The sequence below is a fragment of the Bos indicus genome, chromosome 1, assembly GCF_029378745.1.
Source record: "Bos indicus isolate NIAB-ARS_2022 breed Sahiwal x Tharparkar chromosome 1, NIAB-ARS_B.indTharparkar_mat_pri_1.0, whole genome shotgun sequence".
In the NCBI taxonomy this organism is placed as follows: Eukaryota; Metazoa; Chordata; class Mammalia; order Artiodactyla; family Bovidae; genus Bos; species Bos indicus.
Genome location: NC_091760.1, coordinates 42,882,646 through 42,909,008, shown reverse-complemented (window position 1 = coordinate 42,909,008; position 26,363 = coordinate 42,882,646). Strand labels below are relative to the sequence as shown.

The 26,363-nt window shown below is 38.6% G+C and overlaps 1 protein-coding gene across 1 annotated transcript in view; it reads right to left on the bottom strand.

Moving 5' to 3' along the window:
- The window catches only part of CRYBG3 (crystallin beta-gamma domain containing 3), a 126,340-nt gene that overhangs the window by 23,024 nt on the left and 76,953 nt on the right, over positions 1 to 26,363 (bottom strand). Inside the window, exons 13-17 of the mRNA XM_019966976.2 lie at positions 19,999 to 20,141; positions 19,776 to 19,902; positions 18,838 to 18,870; positions 13,030 to 13,142; positions 8,067 to 8,193 (exon numbers count right to left, since the gene is read on the bottom strand). Of these exons, the coding sequence (XP_019822535.2) occupies positions 8,067 to 8,193; positions 13,030 to 13,142; positions 18,838 to 18,870; positions 19,776 to 19,902; positions 19,999 to 20,141 (543 nt within the window). The remainder of the gene's footprint in view (positions 1 to 8,066; positions 8,194 to 13,029; positions 13,143 to 18,837; positions 18,871 to 19,775; positions 19,903 to 19,998; positions 20,142 to 26,363) is intronic.

Genomic DNA, 26,363 nt, shown 5'->3' with positions numbered 1-26,363 from the left:
AACCAGCATGTCTTACATCTAACCTGCATTGGCAGGTGGGTTCTTTACCGTCAGTGCCACCTGGGAAGCCCAAATTGTCCCCCCATCTCCATGCAAAAAAATGTCTACACCCTAATCCCTGGGACCAGTGAATATGTTATCTGATGCAGCAAAAAGGGACTTTGCAGGTGTGATGAGTTAAGAATCTAGAGGTGGGGATATGTGTCTGGATTATCCATATAGGCTTAATATAATCACATGGGTCCTTAGAAGAAGAAGGCAGGTGGGTCAGAGACAGGATAGACAGCAGAGGGTGAAGTAATGCACTCTGAAGATGAAAGAGGGCCAAGGAATGCTGGGGACCTCTAGAAGCTGGAAAAGGTAACGAAACAGTATCTACTTAGTGTCTCCAGAAGGAATGCAATCATACTGACCCCTAATTTTACCCCCAAAAGGCCCATTTTAGATTTCTGATCTCCAAAACTGTTAGATCATTTCTGCTGCTTTAAACCACTAAGTCTGTGGGAACTTGTTACAGCAGCAACAGGAAACTGATACACTCGCCTTTTACCCCTCCTATTATTGACTTGTACGTTTTGCATTTAAATCTATCTTGCTCCAATGTCATCAGCATAGTCTCCTGTATTTTCTAATTTTTTTTTCTTCCAATGTTATTGAGCTATAATTGACACATAGCACTGTACTGCTTCCCTAGTGGCTCAGACTGTAAAGAATCCACCTGCAATGTGGTAGACCTGGGTTTGTTCCCTGGGGTGGGAAGATCCCTGGAGGACGGGATGGCAACCAATCCACTCCAGTATTCTGGCCTGGAGAATCCCAATGGACAGAGGAGCCTGGCAGGCTACAGTCCATAGGGTTGCAGAGTTGGACATGACTAAGCACAGCACAGCACTGTATAGTTTTAAGGTGTATGACAAAATGATTTGACCTACATACACTGTGAAACGATTACCACAGTAAGTTTAGTGAATACTCATCATCTCATATAGATACAAAACAGGAAAAATAAGTCTTCCTCATGATGAGAACTGTTAGGATTTACTTCCTTAACAACTTTCATGTATAACATAGAGCACTGTTTATTATATTTATCATATTATGCATTACATTGTTTGGAGAAGGCAATGGCACCCCACTCCAGTACTCTTGCCTGGAAAATCCCATGGATGGAGGAGCCTAGTGGGCTACAGTCCATGGGGTCCCAAAGAGTCAGACATGACTGAGCGACTTCACTTTTACTTTTCACTTTCATACATTGGAGAAGGAAATGGCAACCCATTCCAGTGTTCTTGCCTGAAGAATCCCAGGGATGGCAGAGCATGGTGGGCTGCCATCTATGGGGTCGCACAGAGTCGGACACAACTGACGCGACTTAGCAGCAGCAGCAGCAGCAGCAGCAGCAGCATTACATTGTTAGTATTTATCTATCTTAGAACTAGAAGCTTGTATCTTTTGGCTCAGTTCAGTTCAGCTCAGTCACTCAGTCATGTCCAACTCTTTGCAACCCCATGGACCACAGCACAGGCCTCCCTGTCCATCACCAACTCCCGGAGTTTACCCAAACTCATGTCCATTGAGTCGGTGATGCCATCCAACCATCTCATCCTCTGTTATCCCCTTCTCCTCCTGTCCTCAATCCCTCCCAGCATCAGGGTCTTTTCACACGAGTCAGCTCTTCAGATCAGGTGGCCAAGGTATTGGAGTTTCAGCTTCAGTATCAGTCCTTACAATAAACACCCAGGACTGATCTCCTCTAGGATGGACTGGTTGGATCTCCTTGCAGTCCAAGGGACTCTCAAGTCTTCTCCAACACCACAGTTCAGAAGCATCAGTTCTTCAGCACTCAGCTTTCTTTATAGTCCAACTCTCACATCCATACATGACCACTGCAAAAACCATCAGATCAGATCAGACCAGTCGCTCAGTCGTGTCCGACTCTTTTCGACCCCATGAATTGCAGCACGCCAGGCCTGTCCATCACCATCTCCCGGAGTTCACTCAGACTCACGTCCATCGAGTCAGTGATGCCATCCAGCCATCTCATCCTCTGTCGTCCCCTTCTCCTCCTTCCCCCAATCCCTCCCAGCATCAGAGTCTTTTCCAATGAGTCAGCCCTTCATATGAGGTGGCCAAAGTACTGGAGTTTCAGCTTTAGCATCATTCCTTCCAAAGAAATCCCAGGGCTGATCTCCTTCAGAATGGACTGCTCTTGAGTTCTTCTTCACTTTCTGTCATAAGGGTAGTGTCATCTGCATATCTGAGGTTATTGATATTCTTCCCGGCAATCCTGATTCCAGCTTGTGCCTCTTCCCTCCATCCAATTACTCCTCCCCTTTCCTCTGGTAGGGGCTTCTGAAGTGGCTTAGTAGCAAAGAATCCTCCTGCCAATGCAGGGGACACAGGAGACTTGGGTTCAATCCCTGGATCAGGAAGATCCCTAGAGGAGGAAATGGCAACCCATTCCAGTATTCTTGCCTGGAAAATCCCATGGACAGAGAAGCTTGGCAGGCTACAGTCCATAGAGTCACGAAGAGTTGGACATGACTGAGCAACTGAGCGCACACATACACAATCCTCTGGTAACCACAAGTCTGATCTCTTTTTCTATGAGCTTGTTTGTTTTTGAAGTATAACTGATCTACAACACTATGTTAGTTCCTGGTGCACAATATAGTGATTCAATATTTCTATACATTTCAAAACTATCACCATATGGTCAAGTTGTCAACTGTCACCATATAAAGAAGCTACCTGATTGCTGACTATATTCCCTGCATTGTACATTTCATTCAGGTTTGTTTTCACATTTAGGTTGCCATTAATCCACCTGGAACTTATTTTTGGTGTTTGGAATAGAGCAAGATTCAAACTGTATTTTTTTCCATATAAAGGGCCAACTGTCTTTCATAATAGCCCCATTGAAATGCTATTCCTGTCACCTACCAAATTCCATTATTCATGCAAGTCAGTTTCTATGCTTTCCTATTTCACTCTTTAATTGGCCTCTCCTTGCACCTATATTATCTTAACTATTACTGATGAATAATGCAATATATATATATTTGGTAGGACAAATAAATGATCCTGCCTATTGTTCTTAAAATTAATCTTGGCTATTTTGAACCCCTATCTTTTCCAGATTAATTTTAGAATGAGTCCGTCATGTTTTACCTTCACCCTCCTCCTCGCAGAAGACCAAAGATTCTGTAAGCATTTTGCTCCAAATTTTACAAATTTGGGGAAGACCAAAATATTTACAATATTGAGTATTTTCATCTAAAAAATCTCTCTCCATCTTTTATGTCCTTCAAGAAAGTTTTTACCATTTTCCTCATAAAGGATGTACTGGCATTATGTTAGATTTATTCCCAAGTATCCTATATTTTAATTGCTATTAATCTTGTATCCAGCTACTTTTAAAGAATTCATATTAATCCTAATAGCTTATCTGTGGAAAGTCTTGACAATTTTGTTTCTTCCTTTATATCTTTTTTGGTTTTAATCTTATTAAAGTGTCTAAGATTGCAAAATGATATTGAATCAAAGTGGTGATAGTAGAGGCCATTGTCTTCCTCCTAAATTTAAAAGGAAACGCTTCTGGCATCTCACTTGGAAGTGTGATGTTTACTGTCGGCTTCTGTTGGCCTTCATTTTCAAAATGCACACAGTTGTTACTGCTATTAACTATACATGAGTTCATCTGAAAATTTTATAGTAACCAGACTCTTTCACACTTGACAAAGTCATTGCTTCCTTTAATCTGTGGCTGGATTTACAGTCTTCTTCTATTTATAGCTGTACCCCTTATTCATTACTCTCACACAGAATGAATTACTGCCTCGCCAATTCTTATTCTACCTTTTAAGATCATTTATGTCATCACAGCCATAAATTTCATTTAAACTTTTTCTACAACCTAATGTTGCAATGTTTCTTTTGCTTTGCCTGCTTATAGCTGCCAGGATTGGATTATACTTCAAAGGAGGCCAACTTCCATGCCAGGCCACCATGGAGACACTGAAGAAGTAGTAATGAGAAGACTGCTGCTCCCATGGAAACAAAACAAGAGCAGGTTACCTCACACACTGCTAGACCAATAATTAAAACAGTTTACTTAAGTTCCCCATCCACCTCTTAGCTCCTCATCAACTGTTTTGGGGACTGTTACATGGCATTGTTTTTGCTATTGTGTATCCTCAGTCATGTCTGACTCTTTGTGACCCCATGGATGGTAGCCTGCCAGGCTCCCCTATCCATGGAATTTTCCAGGCAAGAATACTGGAATGGGTTGCCATTTCCTACTCCAGGGCATCTTCCCAACCCAGTTTTATGGCATAACCTTATTGAAAACTAACCTACCATCTTATTCCCTCAGACCATGTGAATCCTAAGGCTGGACACAATGTTTTTCATGTCCAATTAGAAATATGCCCTGGATATTTATTCTGTTGAACTGGAGGCTGTCAAAGATTTAAAAAATACCTGTTCTAACAGTTTCTTTACAGGTGAGTTAACTGAGGTCAAAATAAGTGATCTGTACAAGGCCACACTAGTGAAAAGCAGAACTCTATGCTTGCCACTTCTTTCACTGTAAAAAGTGACTGAAAATTATGCATTCATGGGCCTCTAGAAGGTAACATATGTCTGCACAGATATAATTCAGCCTGGAGCAAACTGTCATTTGCAAGACACACTGATCTTATATGAAGTATTAAGATTCTTCAATATCATACTATTATGACACTTGAGCACTAAGTCACAGCATGTCTGGGAATGCCAACTACAAGCAACACCCTCATAAAACTCTGCAGTTTTAACTAATACAAGCAAAATCAAAACATGAGCTCATATATATGTATTGGACTGCAAGGAGATCAAATCAGTCAATCCTAAAGTCAACTCAACTGGATGTAACATTTCCCCAAATGAATCCAGAATTACACTGACTGTGGCATAGGCAGCAATATTAACCAATCTATACGAAAAGGCATATCAATACCTAAGTAGGAACATAGAGGGGGGAGAGGGGCTGTGAAAGTAATCAGAAAAGCAGGATAGATAAAGTGCATCTAAAATTTTCCAAAGGAAGGATACACAGTGTCTCGAGAATGCTAACAACTAGGAGAGGAGCCTCTTCTGTGGGTCATGTTAGCTAGCTCAGGTAAACTACTCTTAAAGACATTTACCTCATTTTACCCGAATCTTAAATCTTCTGATGACTAATTCCATTTCCTGGATTCTTCCAAAAAAGCAGAAAATGCTCAGGACAGAATTCCCAAGTATTTCAGTCATTACAATCTACCTAAAGCTATGACCAACCTAGACAGCATATTAAAAAGCAGAGACATTGCTTTGCCGACAAAGGTCCATCGAGTCAAAGCTATGGTTTTTCCAGTAGTCTATGGATGTGAGAGTTGGACTATAAAGAAAGCTGAGTGCTAAAGAATTAATGGTTTTGAACTGTGGTGCTGGAGAAGATTCTTGAGAGTCCCTTCGACAGCAAGGAGATCAAATCAGTCAATCCTAAAGGAAATCAGTCCTGAATATGCATTGGAAGGACTGATGCTGAAGCTGAAGGTCTAGTACTTTAGCCACCTGATGCAAAGAGCCAACTCATTAGAAAAGAGCCTAATGCTAGGAAAGACTGAAGGCAGGAGGAGATGGGGACAACAGAGGACAAGATGGTTGGATCGCATCACTGACTCAATGGACATGAGTTTGAGCAAGCTCTGGGGGATGGTGAAAGACAGGAAAGACTGACGTGCTGCAGTCCATGGGGTCGCAAAGAGTTGGACACAAATGAATGACTGAACAATAACTACAAATCACCAGGTTGGCCTTCTGGTTTACCTGTCAGTCTCCTAGGTCTGATCAACTTAGGGTTTCAGGGCTACCAGGGTGAAGCATGGCTGACATCACCAAGGAAATGTTACCTGTTGAGGCTGACTCCTGGTCAATTTGCAGGTCTTTACTGGAATGCCCAACCTCATATTTCGCCACTAAACCTACTGCCTAAACATGTCTTGAACAAAGCCCTTTCAGGACTTCCCTGGTGGTCCAGTGGTTAGAAACGTGCCTGCCAATGCAGGGGACAAGGGTTTGATCCCTGTCTGGGAAGATTCTATATGTCAAGGGGCAGCTAAGCTCATCGACCACAAGTATTGAGCCAGTGCACTAGAGCCCACATGAGCCACAGCTACAGAAACCTGCATGCCCTAGAACCTGTGCTCCACAATAAGACAAGCCGCTGCAGTAAGAAGCCTGAGCACTGCAACTGGAGACTAGCCTCTGCTTATCTCAACTAGAGAAAGCTGCACAGCAATGAAGACCCAAAAAGCCAAAAATTAATTAATTAAAAAATATAGTACACACAATGATTCAAAAATGCAGACCAAAAAAAAGACTTTTCAAAGATTCAAAACATATCTGGTAAAGGCATTAAGAAAGGTTAATGTTCTCTTTACATGAACTGAATATACTCTTTAATCAGTTCTTGGAGTGAAACGGCTATAGCTCACAAGTCCTCTCCAAGGGGCACCTTCACCAACACTGCTGTATCCCACAGGACCAAACCAGGGACATGCAACGGCACATTTCAGTTTACACAGAAACATTCTGTAGGTTTTTGCTCCTAATTTTTTCATTTTTGACTTCATGAATGTGGAAATGAGAAATAAGAAATGTGACTCCTCAAAGAAAAATAGTAATTCCATTCATTTGAAGCATCTAAGCATCTGTCTGCTAGTTTGATGACAAAAATATGCTAATAAAGTTCCTTTCCCAGTAAATGCAGACTACTTTCCAAAGCTTTTTTCAACCTTATCAATACTTAGACTCACCAAAACACATTTTTTTTTTTTTTTTTAAACCAGTTCTCCTGCAATAAACAAGAAGCATCAGTAGCCACTTAGTCTTTCTGAGTTGGTGTCTAAGGGCCACTGAGAGAGATCGGGACTCTATTTTTATTCCTGTACCTCTGCCAAGACTCTATTCTTAGCCTGATACCACAAATATTCTCTCCAGGAATGCCCTGTGAAAGAAGATGATGCTGTTGAGGCTGGGATCAGGATCCTGAGTAGGATCATCATTCCTGGACTTAGCTCTGATTAAAGGTCTGAGTCACTGCCATCACCATGGAGGGCTTCTAGTCATCACTGCATGAATCTCAGCTTTGACCAAATGCTCTCAGGGAATCATCTTAGCTGGACACCTTGAAAATATTCCAGATCTTTACCACTTCCTCTGCAAAGACAGCACTAACCAGGAACAGAATGAATGTCCCGGAGTAGTCATCCTGCTTTTCTCACACTTAAAATTCTGAGTAAATATGACAGAAAGGAGAAACCACTTACTCTATAAATGTAGCCCTCCAAGGTGGCCCAGGTAATTCTGCACACAGTAGGCAGGAAAGCCCTAGTTCCCCAAAACAAGGTTTAAAATCAATACCAATGGAGGTCCATGCCTTAAAAGTAACACTGTAAACCTAAGTAGCCAACAAGCTGTCATGTGACTTATCTAATAGAATGATGAAATGATCAGGTTATTAGCTTTAAAAGTTATAACCATGATACTAATAGCTAACACTTATTGAGTGCTTACCAAATGGTAGGCATTTTACAAGCACCATCACATTTAATATCCTAGTGACCGTATAAAATATTGGGTGGGCCAAAAAGTTTGTTACGGTTTTTCCCATAACATCTTTCAGAAAAGCCCAAACAAATATTTTGGCCAACATGATACTATTATCTTTTATAGAAGAGAAAATGAAGTAACCTTGTCAATGTCACCCAAAGTGGTTAAAGTATTCATTTAAGCTCAAGGCTATATTAGTTGGCTTTCTAAGTTTTGCATTCTACTCAAAAAAAAAAAAAAAAGGAAGAAAAGTATCAAACTTAGGTTAGTTGGATTTCATGAGTAAATCTCAACCTTATAATCTACAAGCAAGTTACTTAAATTTTTATATTTTTCCTTTGTAGCATGTCTTCCAACTTCACATTCTCATTCATGGTAATTAAACAGGACAAGAAAACATCTTATAAATATGCATTCAGCAAAGTACTTACGTAGTCAATGGGCTTCAGGGATTTGACTCTAGATGTTGGGCAGCCACAGGAAGTAAGGTCGGCATAGAGGCCTTCTTCTAACACACACTGATTAGTGGAAACACCCTCTTGGTAATACAGGAGCCAGCTGAAAAAACAAGCAGGGAAACTTCCAGTGAAACTGTATCAGTTGGCAGTTGGACTCATTATCATGCAGAGGGAAACAGGCTAGGAGTAGGATATAAAAGTCCTGGTGCTGATCAGCAGCAAATAGTCCGAGTAGATTTAAAAAGAAAAAAGCTACCACTATCACTTACTGACTGCTTACCATGTGCCACACTGGGTACTCCGCGTGTGTTCTTTTACTGTGTACTCATTAATTTATGAGGGAGAAACATGTCCTTACTTTTATAGACAACACAACTAAGGATTAAAAAAATTAGGTGATTTGCCCAGGATTCCCCTATTAAATGACAGCTGAGAATTGACGGTAAGATATGTGCTGTAAGCTAACCATTAACTTAATTTGGTGCTTTAAGTATAAAAACCTGGGATTAAATTACAGTAATTATTAAGTGCTTCAACAGATCAGAAGTTCTTTTTGAGAGAATAAAAATTTTTACCCTTATTTAATAATGAGCTTGCTCTCAGTTTAGGCTGAGTTAGAAGCTAGACTCCTAAAATCACACACAAGTATTTAAAACCTGACATCTACACAGCTGATAGCTAGCAGAGATTTTTAAAAGGAAATGAATCCTTTAGAATCTTCCACAGCAAATTCTCTTCAGTAGGGCACTCATCAAAATTTTCATTAAAACATGGCATTTTGGCAAGAAGGAGCTCAAGGGAGAAATTATATTGACTGTTACTACTTTAGCTTTGGTGAGTTTAACTTCTAGCCCTATATTTTAAGATCACCAGAACTGTACTATAGCTAGACAAGTTGAACGTCAGATATCCATAGAGATGCTCCATAACACAATTTACTGCCACGTCTCCTGTGTGATAAGCATTTTATTTTTTAAGGTTTTTTTTTTCTTTTTTTTTTTGATGTGGTCCACTTTTTAAAATTATTGACTTTGGTACAATATTGCTTCTGTTTCACGTTTTGGTTTTTTGGCAGTGAGATATGTGGGATCTTAGCTTCCTGACCAGGGATCAAATCCACATCCCTCTATTAGAAGGTGAAGACTTACCACTGGAATGCAAGGGAGGTCTCTGTAATTACCATTTTATAGCCAATATTTATGACAGAATTTCAATGTGTTGGGCATGCAGCTAAGCCCTTACATGCTTTATTTAGTTCTTATAAATAGAGTCCTTTGAGGTAGGTACTATTATTATCCCAGTTACAGAGGAGGATTCTGTGGACAGAGAAGCTTGGTGGGCTACAATCCATGGGGTCACAAAGAGTCAGACACCACAGAGTGACTAACACACAGAGGAGGAAACTGAGGTTCAGAGAAATGGTCCCATTTGTTTAAGATTACATAGATAGGAAGTCATGACCTGGGCTCAAATCCAGATCTCTAAAGCATTTGCAATCATAAGCAATCACCATAGTTCCTGTATCCTCTTATTAAAACTATTGTTTAATAAATCGCACATAAATATAAATAAAATATATAAGTAAAATGTACATTTTGTATGTAGATAGCCCTCCATATCTTCTGGTTTCCTACCTACAGATACGAAGGCCTGACTGTACTAAGCTACTTTACAGAAGGCACTTGAGCATCCATGGATTTTGGTATATGTGGGGGTTTCTGAAACCAATTCCTCACAGATACCAAGGGACAAATGTATACATAAATTATATATATATATATATATACACACACTATATATATATATATATAAAATATATATTTGTTTGTAAGTAAATAACATATTTCCAACATGAAGCAATACAGATGACTAATCTATCCTAGACTTCAGTGTCAGGAAAATATATTTGCCTCAAAGGGGGAAAAAAAAATCCAAAACTTCAGTGCTTTATCACAAAATTAAAACTTACCTTGCAAAATACTTTCATTTATCTTAGAAACTCAGAATCGAATACTAGGAACAAAATTATTTCAGGCCCTTGGTATATAGATTTCTCACAAAAAAGCTGCAGCCAATCTATTCAACTGTGTCCTGCTGCTGCTGCTGCTAAGTCACTTCAGTCGTGTCCGACTCTATGCGACCCCATAGACTGGACTATGCAGCCCACCAGGCTCCCCAGTCCCTGAGATTCTCCAGGCAAGAACACTGGAGTGGGTTGCCATTTCCTTCTCCATCAACTGTGTCCTACTTGATGTGTTTTCATATTGTAAAAACTTTCACATCCTTCTTGGAAGTAAGTATAAACACAGTAACATCCAAAGAGGTTCAAAGTAGTGAGGATCACTGGAAATCAGAATGGGAAAAAGACAGCCTAACTTAGGGTTAGTCGAGAAGGTTAATAGAGGAAATGAAGATGGACTGAACTTTAAAAATATATATGCAGATGAGTACTAAGCAAGGTTCACGAACTTACACCCCTGCAGGAGGCCAGGTAGGTAAATATAAATGAGCAGTGTACCAGGTGAAAAAAAAAACCTGGCGTTATATCCTATGGTACATTGGGGAGCACACACGCCTCTACTCGATGCCAGCTATTAATAATTATCAACAAAGGTGAATGTTCCCTCATTTTCCAAATCTTCTGATTTCTTTAACAGAAGGTGAAAAATAGTTTCTTCTGGAAAATATCCTAAATCTTAGTAATGATACGAAAAAACTTTTTAAACATAGCATTTAGGCCAACCAAGTAATATCCACTGACAAGATCCACTTGAAACCTATACACTTTTGTTAGGGAGGAAGTTAGGTATGAGCAAAGAGGGGTGGGCCTAGCCAAAGATCTCTGAACAGCATCCCAGACATACCCGGGAGAGTTCACAGATATGCTACAAAATAACCAGAGAGATTTTTCCAACTCTTGCACATGTGTCCAGGGCACACAGTGGATACAAACTAATCACAGGGGCTTCCCCAAGTACCCTCAGGCAGCCAGGAGCCTATTAAGGGTTCATAAATATTCTACACATATATACAACTGACTATAACAGATTTAATTATGGGAAGACATACACACAGAGCCTGCTGTTATATACGTTGAAACTGTCAATTGGCCTTGAGTGTTTGCTCATTTGCATTCCCTTTCATTGATTGGTGGTGGGTACAAGCCCTCTTTCGCACGGGGCACAACCAAAAGAAGACGAAAGTATACAAAAGGGGAAGCCAAGAAGAATCAGGACGATGACTCCTTTGGTGTGGGCCTGCTTCCGCGTCTTGGGAATGTCTGTCTAATAAAAGATCTGTCTGCTTGAGCTGAACTGAGCTGCAATTTGTCTGCTGTTTTAAACCCTTTAGTCCCTTGTTCCAAATTTTTGTTGCAGCCACACAAGAACCAAGGGAGAGAAATAAACTGACTTGACACTTTGATGCAGAGCTGTAAACTACAGCATGTGGGCCAAATCCACTCCACTGCCAGTTTTCCAATAGCTCACAAGCTTAGACTGGTTTTTGCATTTTTAAATGGTTTAAAAAAATATTAAAGATTTTGTGACATGTGAATATTATATACAATTCAAAGCTCAACATCCATGAACAGAGTTTCACTGAAACACAGCCTACTTGTTTATGTGTTGCTGGTGCCTGCTTCTGTGCTACAGTGCTGAGTAGCTGGGACAGAGCCTCTATGGCCCAGAAGGCTAAAAATATCTCCTACCTAGTCTTCTGCAGAAAAAGCTTGCTGACCCCCCTGGTACAGAGGCATAAGGAGGAAAACACACAGCTGAGTAAATGCCCAGAGATGGGAGGAAAGGGGGCTAGTATGCAGATAGAATGGAGCTTGGATACGGAAAGTGACACTTTTTTTTGGATGGTAAATCCTGGAAAGGTTCAGATCAATCCTGATCTCGATCTGACTGGTATCAGAGAACGACTGTGGGATTTAAAGAGGAGCAGTAAAAATATTAACCTGGACTTTGGGACAAATAATTGGGCTTTGATTGGTTTGTGGTAAGCACTGGAAATAAGACGACACTAGAGTGTGGCTCAGTAGGAGACTGAAATTCCTCAAATGGTAAACAGGACTCTTGTCTCTACCGGTTCAAGAGAAGAGGAGGAGAACTGATGAGTCCAAGATATCTTGAAGGAAGAAGAGACTTTGATGAGTTATTAGGTAGATGTCTGATAGAGATGCTACTATAAAGACATATACACTTCAAAATGGCTAAAATGGTAAACTTCATGTTATATATAGTGTACCACAATAAAAAAATGATACATAGAGAATATCTGTTAGAATATAAACTGAGAATCACATATAGCCTCATATACATGTAAGAAAGGTCCGGTGTGCTACCACAGTTGGAAGGACATAGAATTAAAACAACAACAAAAACGTAGCCAAAGCAATCCCTGACATGTGATACATGACCTTGGGAAACTAACTCTGAATCAGGGATTTTCAACTGTGAAATGGGGACAATGGATACTTTAAATACAAAGTTGTTTTTTTTTTTTTTTTTAAATTTAGGAGTAATATGTCTTATCTGGACAAAAATGCTTTTTATAGCTTTCTAGTATACTATTCAGTAAACACACAATATAAATATGCAAAATAGTTAGGGAATAATCTAAGATAACAATGAGGAAAAACAATTCAGCAAAATTGTCTCAGAGTTGGCTACTTAGCATTCTCTTTCACAATGGCTCATAACACAAGCTGGGCAAAGTTCGCATAGGCTAATTAGCAATTGACTTATAAAAATTCAGCAAAATACTAGACTCATGTTTTATTTATTAACAAGGAATCCATGTGAAGGAAGATTAAAATGATTAAAATTTTTTCTTTCACTGAGTACTCAAAAGAGAAAGTCAAATTTGTATAAATTTAAAAGAAATTGACTTATTTAAACAACAGCAGAGATCAGCTGATAGACATACTTACCAACCCCGAAGAACTTTAAAAGAACATGGCATGAATGATGAAGTCAAGTCCAAAACTTCTTTTGTGAAATCGATACATTCACCTTGGAACCCTGGTTTACTGAAAGCTTTGAGCTACAAGAGCAACACAACAAACAGATAACAGCTGTTTGATATCATCACAGAAGCAAATGAAAACATTTTAGTCTCATGTACATATAAAAATTCAGAAAAATACTAGACTCATGTTTTATTTATTAACAAGGAATCCGTGTGAAGGAAGACATTCTCTTTAAACTCATTTTTTTTTTCTTATGTGTTTGTCAGAAATGTCACAATTTATTTATCATTTCAAACCACCAGATTCTGGGCACGGAGGCCCAGAAAACAATTCTACCTGTAGAAGTAAATCAGAATCCCTCCTCTGCTAAATTTGGTCCCTGTCCATTGCATCAAGTGATCATTATCTCCTGTGATGAGAAAACATGTGTAAAAAAAAGAAGCAATTTAGTGCTAAACATGAAGGCAGTTTGGATTGGTATGAGGGGTGGCTACGGCTTTTCTCTCCCCAAGCCTTCTTGATTCACAGTTAATAAAAGGGAGAAGGAGAAAGCACGAGCGCGTGCCCATAAATGAGCATGAGGATGCCTGTGAGGCCCCAGGAGCAGATGGCAGAGAAGATAATAATGATGGGATTAGTGCAAGATTTATAGTGAAGAAAGAAAGATGGTTGTGCCATGTATTTCAGCTTACAGGCTTCAGTCTACTGATAGAACACCTTAAATGCACAGCTTACAGCCTTATATTACTATTAACTACATTTTTGCTTTAGTTCTTTATGTCAAGGAAAATTCATGAAATCTCAAATATAATTCCCTTTAGACCAGAGATATAATAATCTGCAACGCCAGTGGCCTTGGATCTCTAATAGGTAAGAAAAAATTAATGAGGCCTATAAATATTTTATAATACACTGGAGCCTTGAAATAACACGGCCCACAGATCCACCCGGCACTGACAGGCCTGTGTTGTAGCTGAGAATGCATCGTAATAAGCAGCTGCAGCACCACCCTCTTTCCTGCCACTGCTTCATCCAGAACAAGGCTTCATTGAGCAGCAGATGCTCGCCTCCTTCATCTTCCCAAGGGTCCTCTTAGGGACGGATGGTCTCTGAACCCTGAGGAACTGTTCCTTGGCTATCTCATTCTGCTCTGACCTTGCCTGGTCTGATATCAAAGCCAAGTCCAAGCCAGAAAGCTGAGAATCCACTCCCCCTTATACAATATGATTTCCTCATGTGAAACGAGGCTGTATTTGGAGTGTTAAAACACCAAGGGACTCCCAGCCTTAGGGAGGCATGACCCGTCAAGTTCCTACCACAGGCCTTTGGTAGGAAAAGGCAAAAGCAAGTCCAAGACAATACAGACCTCTGGAATGCTTCCCTGTATATGCACAGTTCTACATGTCCAGGCAAACTGCCCTGGATTCCTTGATAAGGATTTCAGTTGGTGGTTTTTCAGATGATGCTTTTTAACTTAAAGGTTTGTAGAACGTGAAGCTAAAAAGTAAATCACGTTCAACTCTTCAAAATGTGGAGTGATTTCTCCTACAAGCAAAAATTATCTTTATTTACAATAACAATCAGAAAAGGCACATGAGGATAGAGATCACGGCTGTCTGATTCATTGCATGTATTCCCAGTTTGTTGAATTAATTATATTCATATTGCTGAGTTTAAGATTTACACTTCAATATTTTATCATGAAGCCATGAAATGTCAAATCCTGGACAACTTATGATGCACGTTAATCATATTTCAGATAGTATATGTTATAACTGCTTCTACTTTTTAGTCTTAGTCTTCACACCCAGAAGCATTAAAATTTTCTGTCTCTGTCACTCTCATACAGAGTCTGTCATAAAGATTTATTTTGACTCAAATAGTTAAAATACTCTTTATGAAAACCAAAAAAAAAGGACTTAATACTGATTTGAATTTATTTTTATCCCCTAAATGAGATATGATTCACTTAAGATGTGTCCAACCCCAGAAAAGTAACACCTCATTTTAACTACCTCACAAATGCCTCAGAATAGAATAATTCTCGTCATAATAATGTTCTGAGGATGGACGCACAGAAACCAACTCAGTGACTTCTAATTATAATAATTAATCTGTGGTTTTTATACTGGGTTGGAGAAGGAAATGGCAACCCACTCCAGTATTCTTGCCTGGTGAATCCCATGAACGGAGGAGCCTGGTGGGCTACTGTTCATGGGGTTGCAAAGAGTCCGACACAACTGAGTGACTAAGCACATACTGGGTGAAATTAAGTGGCAGTGTCCTGGTGAAAAATAAGTCCTGTGAAGAGCTAGCTGGATGAGTCACTATTTTGGTTTCCTTTTCTGGTTAATGGAGAATAAATATACAAAACAACTCAGATATGTGGCATAGAACACAGATGAATAGTCAGATGAACAAGAAATGAGTTGTTTCTAATTACACCCATCCTTCCGTGCCATGTAAGCACGGTTCCGTGCCTACCAGCCCCAAATGCAAGTGCACAGAGGAAAAAAGCAGCAGTGTAGCAGTGGTTTCCAAGTGCCTTTTCACATATACTGTCTGGTGTCTTCTTTAGAACTACGCTTTGAAGTAGATATTATCACCCCTTTATGATGAAAATTTTGTAGAAATCCTTTCTCTTTTACTATGTATTTTTCATTTATAATACACATAAACAAATGTAATTGTTCTTCAGTATGACAAACTAAAACCTCAAGAACTTAATTACTGAACAAAGGAAGTTGTGCTTTGTTAATTTATTTCATAATATCAGAATAATTTTTGAATGTAGTTTTATTTATTCCAATGCTAAAATAATTCAACTGAGAACACTCTATCCTATCTAAATGAGATGTTCTGCAGCCCTGTGGACTTCCTGCAAGTAAACGTACTGGACGTTAAAGAGAAAAAGTCTTTGTTTCCACTCTTCCATTACATCACATTGTCTCATATTGCAGCGCTATGTACTTCTCATATCAACTGCAGATTCTATAGTGATTTTACTTCCCTGTTTACTCAGAGGAGCTTTCTTTACTTAGATAAGTACTACTTCCTGAGTATTTCTGGCCTCTGGAGTCGATAAAAAGGATCTGGTCATGTTGTTCTTATTGTTGTTCTTCAGTCACTAGTCATGTCTGACTCTCTGTGACACCATGGACTGCAGAATATCTCATTTAGACAAGACAGAGTATTCTCAGAGAAATTATTTTAGCATTTGAATAAATAAAACTATCTGGTCTTAGTACCCCCCCCCCCCCCAAATGTTTTCCTATACTGCTCTTGAATCTTACTAATATTTGACTTGACTAGAATTATTGTTTTCTTATCTTCCATACATGGTAACAGTAACCACCACTGTTAAAGGGCCTGTGATCTCTTGAGAATTCAATCTGGCTGAATTATCCAATACAAGAAAATACTCAAGTTGCTTTTTCTGAGCTAGAATCACATATAAAATGGAACGGAGGCTCAATATTTAAAGAAATTCAAATTTATAACTATACTGCAAATGGACTTGAAAAAGATCCCAGGAAAGAAAGGTCCTTAGTTGGGTCACAGGGGAGAAAACAGAATTTCTAGAGAATGGAGGCTTGGAATACAATCTCACTGGAAACAAAACTCACTTTTATATGAGTTAATCTAGTGAGAGTGCAGATATTCCGGACTTGTGAAAAGAGAGAGACGAGGACATCATGAACATAATTCACATTCTATTTTTCTTTGGTCTGGGAAAAATAAAAATAAAATGCCATTTGCTAATTATGAAGAACTCTATAATGATCCTGTTCTTGTATCATATATTGTAAGCTGGCAATCAGACCTGGTGAATCGACCTTTAGTCACAGGTAAAAAACAATCTTCTCAATAAAAGGAGGTATTCTGTGTCTCAGATAAGACATATATCATCATCCTATGCTTCCACATCGGCAACGGTATTTTTACTAGCGTAAATCTCTACACACGTACTTTTTGGCTTTTTGCTTCTCAGGTGACTTGAGGTTTACTTTCAAATCACCAGCATGTTAAGAATTCCCTCTGTTATTTGAACTGGAGATGTAACTTCCTTCTTATTCCTCAGACAGAGAAAAATAACTACCCCATATAAACACAGCCTCTACCACTGTCAACCTGACTATCACAACTACTTGTGAAGGAGAAAATAACTTTATCGTTAATGAAAGGAACCAGACTATCAGCCAAGATCCGCTTGTTTTCATTTGGGTAACTGAAAACAAGCTAAACTTTCTGAAAATCTGGTCCAGTGGAAATAATAAGAGCTTTGATACTGGGTAAATAAGGCAGCTTTGTCTGCTTGTTACCAAATGTCCAGCTGTCATACACTTGTCAGGACCTTTATTTCACAAGGCAGTGGTTGAACCATATTCAGAAAATAAACGGGGCCAATTTCACTGGGTGTTTGCGGCTGCTTCCTTTTTCTTCAAGTTGGACTGGAAATACTATAAAGAAAATCCTCTGAGCAATCTGTCCCAAACAAGGAAGTTCATTAAAAAAAAAAAAAAAAAGGGAATGGAGGAGGAAGGGGAGAAACAGAGCTTAAAAGAATGTGATTTTTTTATCTGCACTTAAAACTTAGAGAATGTGCAGCTTGGAATTATCCCAGTTTTATCTCTTTTATCTACTCATGTTACATTGATTCATGTGGAAAAAAAAAGTGCTTTGAAAGTCCATGGTTGGAGTTTTCTAAGATTCAAAATAAAGATCTGGCAGGAAGTGTCTCCAGAAACTGAGTTATATTCAGAGAGGAAATGTTCCCAAGGGGCCTGAGCTAATCAGAAAATAATAAAACCTGAAAACATGGTGAAGAGAAACATGGCTTAAACTAAGCTGATTTGAGATATATAAACACTGACAGGAACGTGCAAAATGTACACAGAGAAAAAGATTCAACATTATGTAAAACTAGCAAATGTCAAATACTTAGAACCAATCATTCTTTTTGGCTTTTTGAAGAAATTTTTCTAAATTTGTTATTTTAAATGAGACAGAGGAAGCACTGCATTTTACCCCCTTTCTTATATGGTTGTACTGCTTGTACCAAGATATGTTTTTCTTTGATGTAAAGTCTTGGAATTAGATACAAAAAGTGCCTCTTTTGTGACCTTGGGCTGTGTGAAATGATGCTCACTTGAATTCTAAATCTTGTTTTTTCTCATGAATAAATGAGATAAATCCTGACCTCACAGAGTTATTGGAAGCAGTAAGTAAACACAATTTCTAGCTCTCAATGGATAATAAACAAATATTAGGCTCCAGAGTATTACCCAATCCTTCAAACCATTAACATACTAGAAATAAAGAAGCAGGGTTGCAGTTTTACCAGTGCTTTTAAGAAATTTGTGACTTAGGGTTTAGAAATACATTTACATAATAAGCATGCCATCTCTCCATGGTAAGTTTGCTCCTCCACAGGACAGCGTAACATACTATGCTGATTAAGAATGTGATGTTGAAGGATGGATGGGCAACAGGAAAAAAAGAGTGGCGGAGATCTGAGACGAACCCAAAGTGGTCAGTGCTGAAGGTCTAGTAGAAGAAAAACAAAGGACGGTGACAAACCCAGGCCAATGTGGTCAGTAACAAGGATGAGCACACTGGTGCCCACAAGTTCCTAGTACAATATGAACTGCACTGCCATGCAGACACATAAAAGTTATCTGAGGGAAAGAGGCAGACTTGAGAGAAAGGGCACGCATATTTAGTAAGCAATTTTTAACAATTATAAGTTAAGAATATTTTTAAACATACCAAATGTGGAGGCTCATTTATCCCAAGTGGTTCCTGAAACATATATAAAAACATTTTAAGAATTATAATCGTATATTCTTAGTTGTCTTTGAAAGTGCTGAAAATATCCTTTGGAAAACAAAGTATATGATCTGACCAATTTACTAGATTCTTTGCACTGGTAAGGACCCTCAAATAATCTACTAAATTAGTTTATAATAACCTTAATATTTATTACTAATTCATTTTGAGTAATATTCATTTTGATCTAAAAGAAAAATGTACCCCAGTGTCCATTAGAAAGACAGACCCTGAACTTCCCATACTTCTCTCCCATCACTATCTCATGGGTACCCTTACTGTTCTGCAGTGCTTGTTATTATCCACACTGGCCACACTTTCATAACTTTGTAACTTTGCACATGTGGAGATGATTCCTTCTTTTTGAACTGCCTTTTCTGCTCCACTTCCTTTTCTGGAAAGATTGCTTTTATCCTCTTAGACATCACTCAATGCATCTCTTCTTGAAGTCTGGCATGGTCCCCAGAGCCCCAGTCCCTCAGCACTGCTTACACCTGCCTACACACTTCATTTTCTCACTAGTCATACTGTAAGTAATAGTGCATAATAACTGTCTGTCTCCTCTAAGAGACACAGAGACCCATCCGGGCAGGCTTATTCATCTTTTATCTCCAGTGATCAGTCCTGTCTGACATGTCAAAGGCACTAAATACATGCTACTGGAAGAATGAACTGATCAAATGACAAGAGTTCCTAATCACGGAGGTGCTAATACTACCTACTAGCTCTCTATGGAGTCTACAGAAATTCATATGCTGTTTCATTTTCTCTATAGATACCTAACAACATATTCCAACAGTCCCACTTTTTTAAAACCTGTTCTACACATTCAACTGTATGCCATTACATGCCACTGGCTATGTTCATATTTAACTCACCAACTGGATGGGTCGTATTGACATGATTGTATTATTTGATCCTCCCCAGTCAAAAAAGCACTTGTATTTCCCTTTCTCTAAAATGTACTGTTCTCCACAGAAGAACTTCTGCTGGTAGGCAACCCATCTAAGTAGGATAAAAAAAAGAACAGAGGTGACACAGAATTGAGCAACCAACAATTTAAACACCAAAGAAGCTCATGATTCCTACGAGTCAACTTACACGCCACTTTTAACGTGAATGGACCTTGTTTCACTGCCAAAGCCAATTTCTTCTAAGTCAGAAATTTCCTGATTTGTAATGTCAATAAACTTCCCACTTTCCAGATCAGATTCAAACAGTGTGATTGAAGATTCTATGAAATTCTAAAAAGAAGAAGAGGAAAGTTAAGAGAACACAGGCATTTTGTTTTATGGCTTGCTGTATCTTAGCAATTTTCACATGCTTTGGGGATAATTTTCACACAACTTCAGGAAGAATTTTAAATGGCACTGAAAACAATTTTAATAGGCATTACTCCTAAACAGTTTAAAGAAAACATAAGTCTGAATTTACTTTAGGCAGGGAAATACAATTTTATGAAACTAGAAGTTAGTTCACAGTCAGTAAATTGCTGGGACTTACAGACTATCATATATAACAGTAATTATAAAGGAAACTCAAGTCTAACTTGTGCCTAAAGAGCAAAAGCCACCTGAAACAGAAAGTAAACATACAATGTACTGTGGGTATCGTGGGAGAGGATTTTATGAGTTTAAATATAACAGAATAAATGAAATTTGCTTGAAAAAAAAATGTTTTATAAAAATTAAAATCAGAGGACAACATCTCCATGCAGTCAGACAGAATACTTAAAAATAACAGAAAAATTATAATACCCAACTTGACACGGAATTCACAAAATAAACATTATTCACAAAAAAGACTAATGTTAAAAACAAACAAATGTCTAACTTCACTACAAGAATAAAGCAATTCAAATTAAAACAGATACAGTTTCACTTTTTAAGTCAAGAAATATCTAAAAGACCAGTTTTATCAGGGAATGTCCCTGGTGGAAATATACGTTCTGCAGCTATTCTGGAAAACAATTTAGACATATATTTAAAAACCTGAAATTGTTTATTCTTTGAGTGTGATATTCCTTTTTTCTTGTTTCCTAAAACTAAATGACAGTTCATTTATATGCAAAGATGAATTATTTATCATAGTGAAAAGCTGTGAACAGTATAAATGTCCAAAAGATTTACAAACACAAACCTTTAAACATCCACTGCTTGATGGAATAAATACAATTAAGGAGAGTTTTTAACAAGTTAACAGTTAAAAATATATCACATACTCACTTCTGCCAAGAGCTTTACATGCCTTATTTCTGATGTGATTATTTTACTATCACTCCTATTTTACAGCTGACAAAATTGAGGCAATTCCGATATATCACAGCTATTGAGGGGCAGAGAATTGAATTTGAGTGTAAATCTGTTTGTCTATTCTAAACTCTTAATCATTGTCAGATATAAATGTAAGGATAAAAGAGTAGGACAAAAACTAAAACTTAAAAGCTTGGTAAGATTATAAGTTCTCACAAAACCCTCAACTTTTCATTTAAAAAAGGATAGAAGAAAAAAAAAGAAAAACCAAGAGTGGTTACCTTTGGGTCCAGAAGTTGAAAAATTTTACCCTATATTTTTTCAAAATTTCAAATAGGTGTATTTTTAACTGGAAAATACAGAATGCATTAAAAAAATAAAAACTCTTTATTTCTGCCTATTATTTCATTGTTTGTAGCTAAAGTTTTAGACCTACAGAAAAATGTTATCAGCTTCTATATATCTCAAACACTATCAAATTTCTCATTATGATTATTATTATTACAATCTAAGATTTCCAGGACAAACATTCATTTTACATGAACAAGCAAAACAGTATCCAATAAAAACAAAGCATCTATGAGGAGAAAGAAAATACATTTGAAAAAATAATTCTCTTGCACTTACAACTTAACATGTCAACTGGATTTTAAAAACTGCTGACACAGCTGGGTCAAATTTCATTTGAAACTTCAGGAAAAAAGATAAAGGCTTTTTACGAGAAATTTTTATTATATTTTCTAAGCCATATTTGGGTTTTCAATTCCTCCTTGAGAGTAAACATGTGGAACCTGAGAACACCTGTCACCTTCATTACTTTTACATCTTAAAAATGTGGAAGCTAGGTGAATTTAGTCTTTATGATTCCCACCATCTATCCCTCATCTTATTAATAGAATACTTTTCAAACACGTGCACTTATCTTTTTGAGCTTCTTTAAATCCTGATTTTACATATATATGTGTATATATGTATGCATGTACTTGAGAATCCCAGGGACGGGGGAGCCTGGTGGGCTGCCGTCTATGGGGTCGCACAGAGTCGGACATGACTGAAGCGACTTAGCAGCAGCAGCAGCAGCATACACATATACACATATTCATATTTCTGTATCTCATTATAGACATAGATCTGGAATTTTCCAAATATAAACCTAGAATATACATATATTAAATCAAGGCTCGAACATCCTATTAGAGATTTCGTGGGTTCCTTCGTGGCTCAGTGGTAGAGAACCCACCTGCCAATGCAGGAGACATGGGCTTGATCCCTGGGTTGGGAAGATCTCCTGGAGAAGGAAATGGCAACCCACTCCAGTATTCTTGCCTGGGAAATCTCATGGACAGAGGAGCCTGGTGGGCTGCAGTCTATGAGGTCACAAAAATTTGCACACAACTTCGCAACTAAACAACAACAGAGATTTGCTTGCCCAGGACAAGCCTCCCTGATGAAATTTTACAGCCTGGGTGCCATATCAACAAACTTGTTTATATTAACAAAATAAACTTCCGTCACCCAAGGAACATGAACTTGCCTCTGTTTCTTACAACCTGAAAGTACATACCTAGTTCCAGGTGGTTTTGAGGATACAGTGTGGTGATGACAACTGAAGGTGGCCATCTGGGTCCTAGTCAGGAACTGGTATCAACAGCTGCCAACCAAGTCAGGCCCAACCACGATGGGCAGGCCTTCAGCAGCTCTCACACACAGACCTCTACCCCGCTACTCTTGTGACTCTGCGATGACCCACCTCTGCTTTTACCTTGTCTGCCCCTACCACTGTTCTCTACTCCCTGTTAGGGTTATAGGGGAGCAGAGATAAACTGAGGTATTCTATGGGCCACTGCATCACGCTGGAGTAAAATGGGAACATGTGCTGTGATTGTGCTTTTCATTGAGAAACCACTTGTGTTATGGTGTGACGTTTACTTGAGCATTGATTTGATGAATCCTATGGCATGGGTTGTGGGAGACTGGCAGCCATGAGGAGGGTAAGCTGGGAAGCAGGCCGGAGGCACAGGCCATTGGGCCATGATGCAGCCTGGGGCTGAGCAGAGAAGGAGGGCTTTACTGTCACAGGACCTGGTGCCAAGTACAAGTGCTGGCAGTCCACGGGTTCACAAATAAATATACTCACATGGCTGGAGTCTCTGTCCTTCCTGCTCTGGCTCCCATGCCCAGAGATGTGGCCAAGGGCACAGGGGTCTCCTAACAGAGACACTGTTCTCATTTAACCTCCTCCTTTTGTTTATTCATAGCTTTCTTTGCCTTGTAGCTTCTGCTTTCCATCTTTTTCTAAAAATGTTTCTGAGTCTGTCTGTCTCCTGGCTTTGACCCTTTCTGCTTGTTACACTCAAACCTACCAAATACACAATATCTGATCCAATTGACTAGCTGCCATCAATATGGTGTTCCTGTTGCGGGGAGCTCTAACTCTAAGCCAAATCCAATCATCTGGGGCAAAATCTCCAGGGTCACATGTCCAAAGTAAAATAAATAAAATATGCAAGAAAACACAAAAACAAAAAACCAAACCTTCTAATTGCTTTGTTCATGAGGTGACTGTAATAGGACCCAATTCCTGTGAGGTTACCAGGTTACCATCATTCCAACTATAAGCAAAATTAAATAACTTAAACTTATTAAAAACTTTCAAAGTCATATGGATTAAAGTGGAGCTCTGTTGCTCCAGAAAGATGAATAATGATGGAACCTCAAATCTGCACTCCATTTTAAAGCACTTAAACAGAACCAAAAATCAGGAGAGTCTAATGCAGTCTCAGGCACAGTACTCCCCACTGTTAGAATGAGCTAATGAGCAGTTGCTTCAGGACCAAAAATAAGTCTTAAGGATCAATAATTTGATTACTTTAAAATTCCATAAAATCCCTCAGCTCATCAGGTTCTGGAACTCCTGCACGACAACCCCCTGGGTGGGCAGCATAAAACAAGACACCAAGACACCAGGGGAGATCTGATGTGTCCATTAATTTAGGGGATACAACGGTGTCTGCTGCATACCACCTGGTTTTACAGATCCGAAAAGAGGCCCCGAGTCTAAAAATCAGAACAAAAGCAAATCCAAACCTAGGCGAGTATGAAACTGAGGGAAAATAAGCATACCAAGAAATGTATAGAGAGAGCCAAGAATAAAAATTCCTTCTTTAATCCCTGGAGTCTAAATTACTGCTATATTCCTTCCTCCTGGTCCTTTTCTCTTTATAAAATAATCAACTCCAAGTCACTATATCTGCCTGACTCATTTGGAATTAGAAACACATTGCTGGTCATCCTCTCCAAAGCACTTTGTGACACAGACCATATTATCCCTAAGGGACATGTCCAAGATCTGACCTTTGTAGATCCAGAGTGTTCCATATACTAGAGCCAGGACATGAGAAGACTGCATTATGTTATGCAACTTTTCTACCTTTCATCTGTTTATTTGATATTATTTCAACTTATATCTCAAAAGCAGTGCTTTACTCTTTCCCAGGTTAGATACCTTTGAGAGTCTGTCTCACATCGGCTCTGCCTGTTAATCCCACTGTCTATGACAACCCCAAGAGCTGTTCACCCTATGTCTAACAATAACTGTATCATATATTTAAAATTTTCAAAGAGGGTAGATTTTATGTTGTGTCTTATCACAAAAAAATTAATAATTATAAAGAGGGCATGAGGAAACTCTGAGAGGAGACAAGTATGTCCAGGGCCTTGATAAGTCTGATGGGTATATACTTATTCCCAAATGCCTCAATTGTATACAATAAATACGTACAGCTTTCTACATGCCAATCATGCTTCAATAAAGTGGTTTTTATAAAGAGAACCTCTACCCAATTCCATGCTATGTCTGAAGAAAATATTTCATCTGAAAACATTTGAGTGAACATAATTTTCAGACTGTTTTAAATTTATGTAAATAATTCTTTACTATACACGTGTATTAGTCTGCAGAGTAACTATATATTTACTGCTACAAATGAAATGTTAATAAGCTATTGGCTGAATGAGATTCCAGATTTCCACTCCTGAAGTGCTTTTTAGTCTAGTCATTCTGTGACAAGGAAAATGGGAAACGTGACACGGGCTCTACAGTAAGACAGAGTCACCCATCGAACTACAGCTCTGCACCTGGGCACAGTGCCTACGCTCTGAGACCCTCAGTTTCTGTATCTGTAATGTGGGAGTCATAAAACTCTCTATCTCATCATTGTTGTGAAGATTAAGTACAAGTATGCATGTAAAGCCATTAGTAAGCACCTGAAGATGTTAGCAATATCATAATGAGGATGATGATATTATCTTTACAAGCTAATCTTAATTTTTTTAACCTAATTTAAAGAGAATAGATTTTCTTTGAAGGAAATTATGTGTATTAAAAACTATGTGTTAACATTTTCAAAAATAGCCAAAACTTCTATTTGCAGCAGTAGTTTAACATGGCAATTTCTGGCAATTTTTCCAATGTATATTCTCATAGACTGTCTATATCAAGTATCTCCTGACTTTTTAGCTATAGTGTTTTTTTCTTTTCACATTTCCTACTATTTGAAGAATTCAACTAGTGAAATCTTGGAGTTCTGCCTGTTTTAGTCACAGTCACCTTGGAAGATACCATCACATTTTCTGCTGAACATTTCTAGAAGCAAACTTCGGCTCCACTTTTTTTTTTAAATCAGGAGGGAAATTCTTAAAATCATTCAGTACTAGGTGGGAGATGCTCTGAATCATGATGCTTAACTTCCTCAATGCACGTGGTTATCATGAACAAAAAGAGAAAAAGACGCAGGCTTTATCATGTTTTGTCTGGCGTGCCTTTTAGTGCTCAAGGAAGAAGTGGCTAGAGAAAACCCGTGGCCCTTGTACATTAGAATTGTGTACTAAATACCTCAAAAGCTACCTGTCCACTGCTCAGACAACTTAGTACCCAATCTTCAGTTGGCTCTGCTACACTTCTTTTAGGTAGAACTGGTTTTTCAACTCAGTTTTTTATTAACAAGGATCACTGTGGACAAAAAAAAAAAGCTCCCTTATTCCCTGTGATTCTTCTCTCCCATTCTGGCTCCTGCTGCCCAACCAAGTGAGGCGTTGCAACAGTGGTGCTTGTGACCCTGACAGATAGAAACTTAGGGGACAGAGCACACAGAGCCCACCTGGACCCAAGGATCACTCTTCACTGCATCATCAATTCTTTCAAAAGGTGGCTTT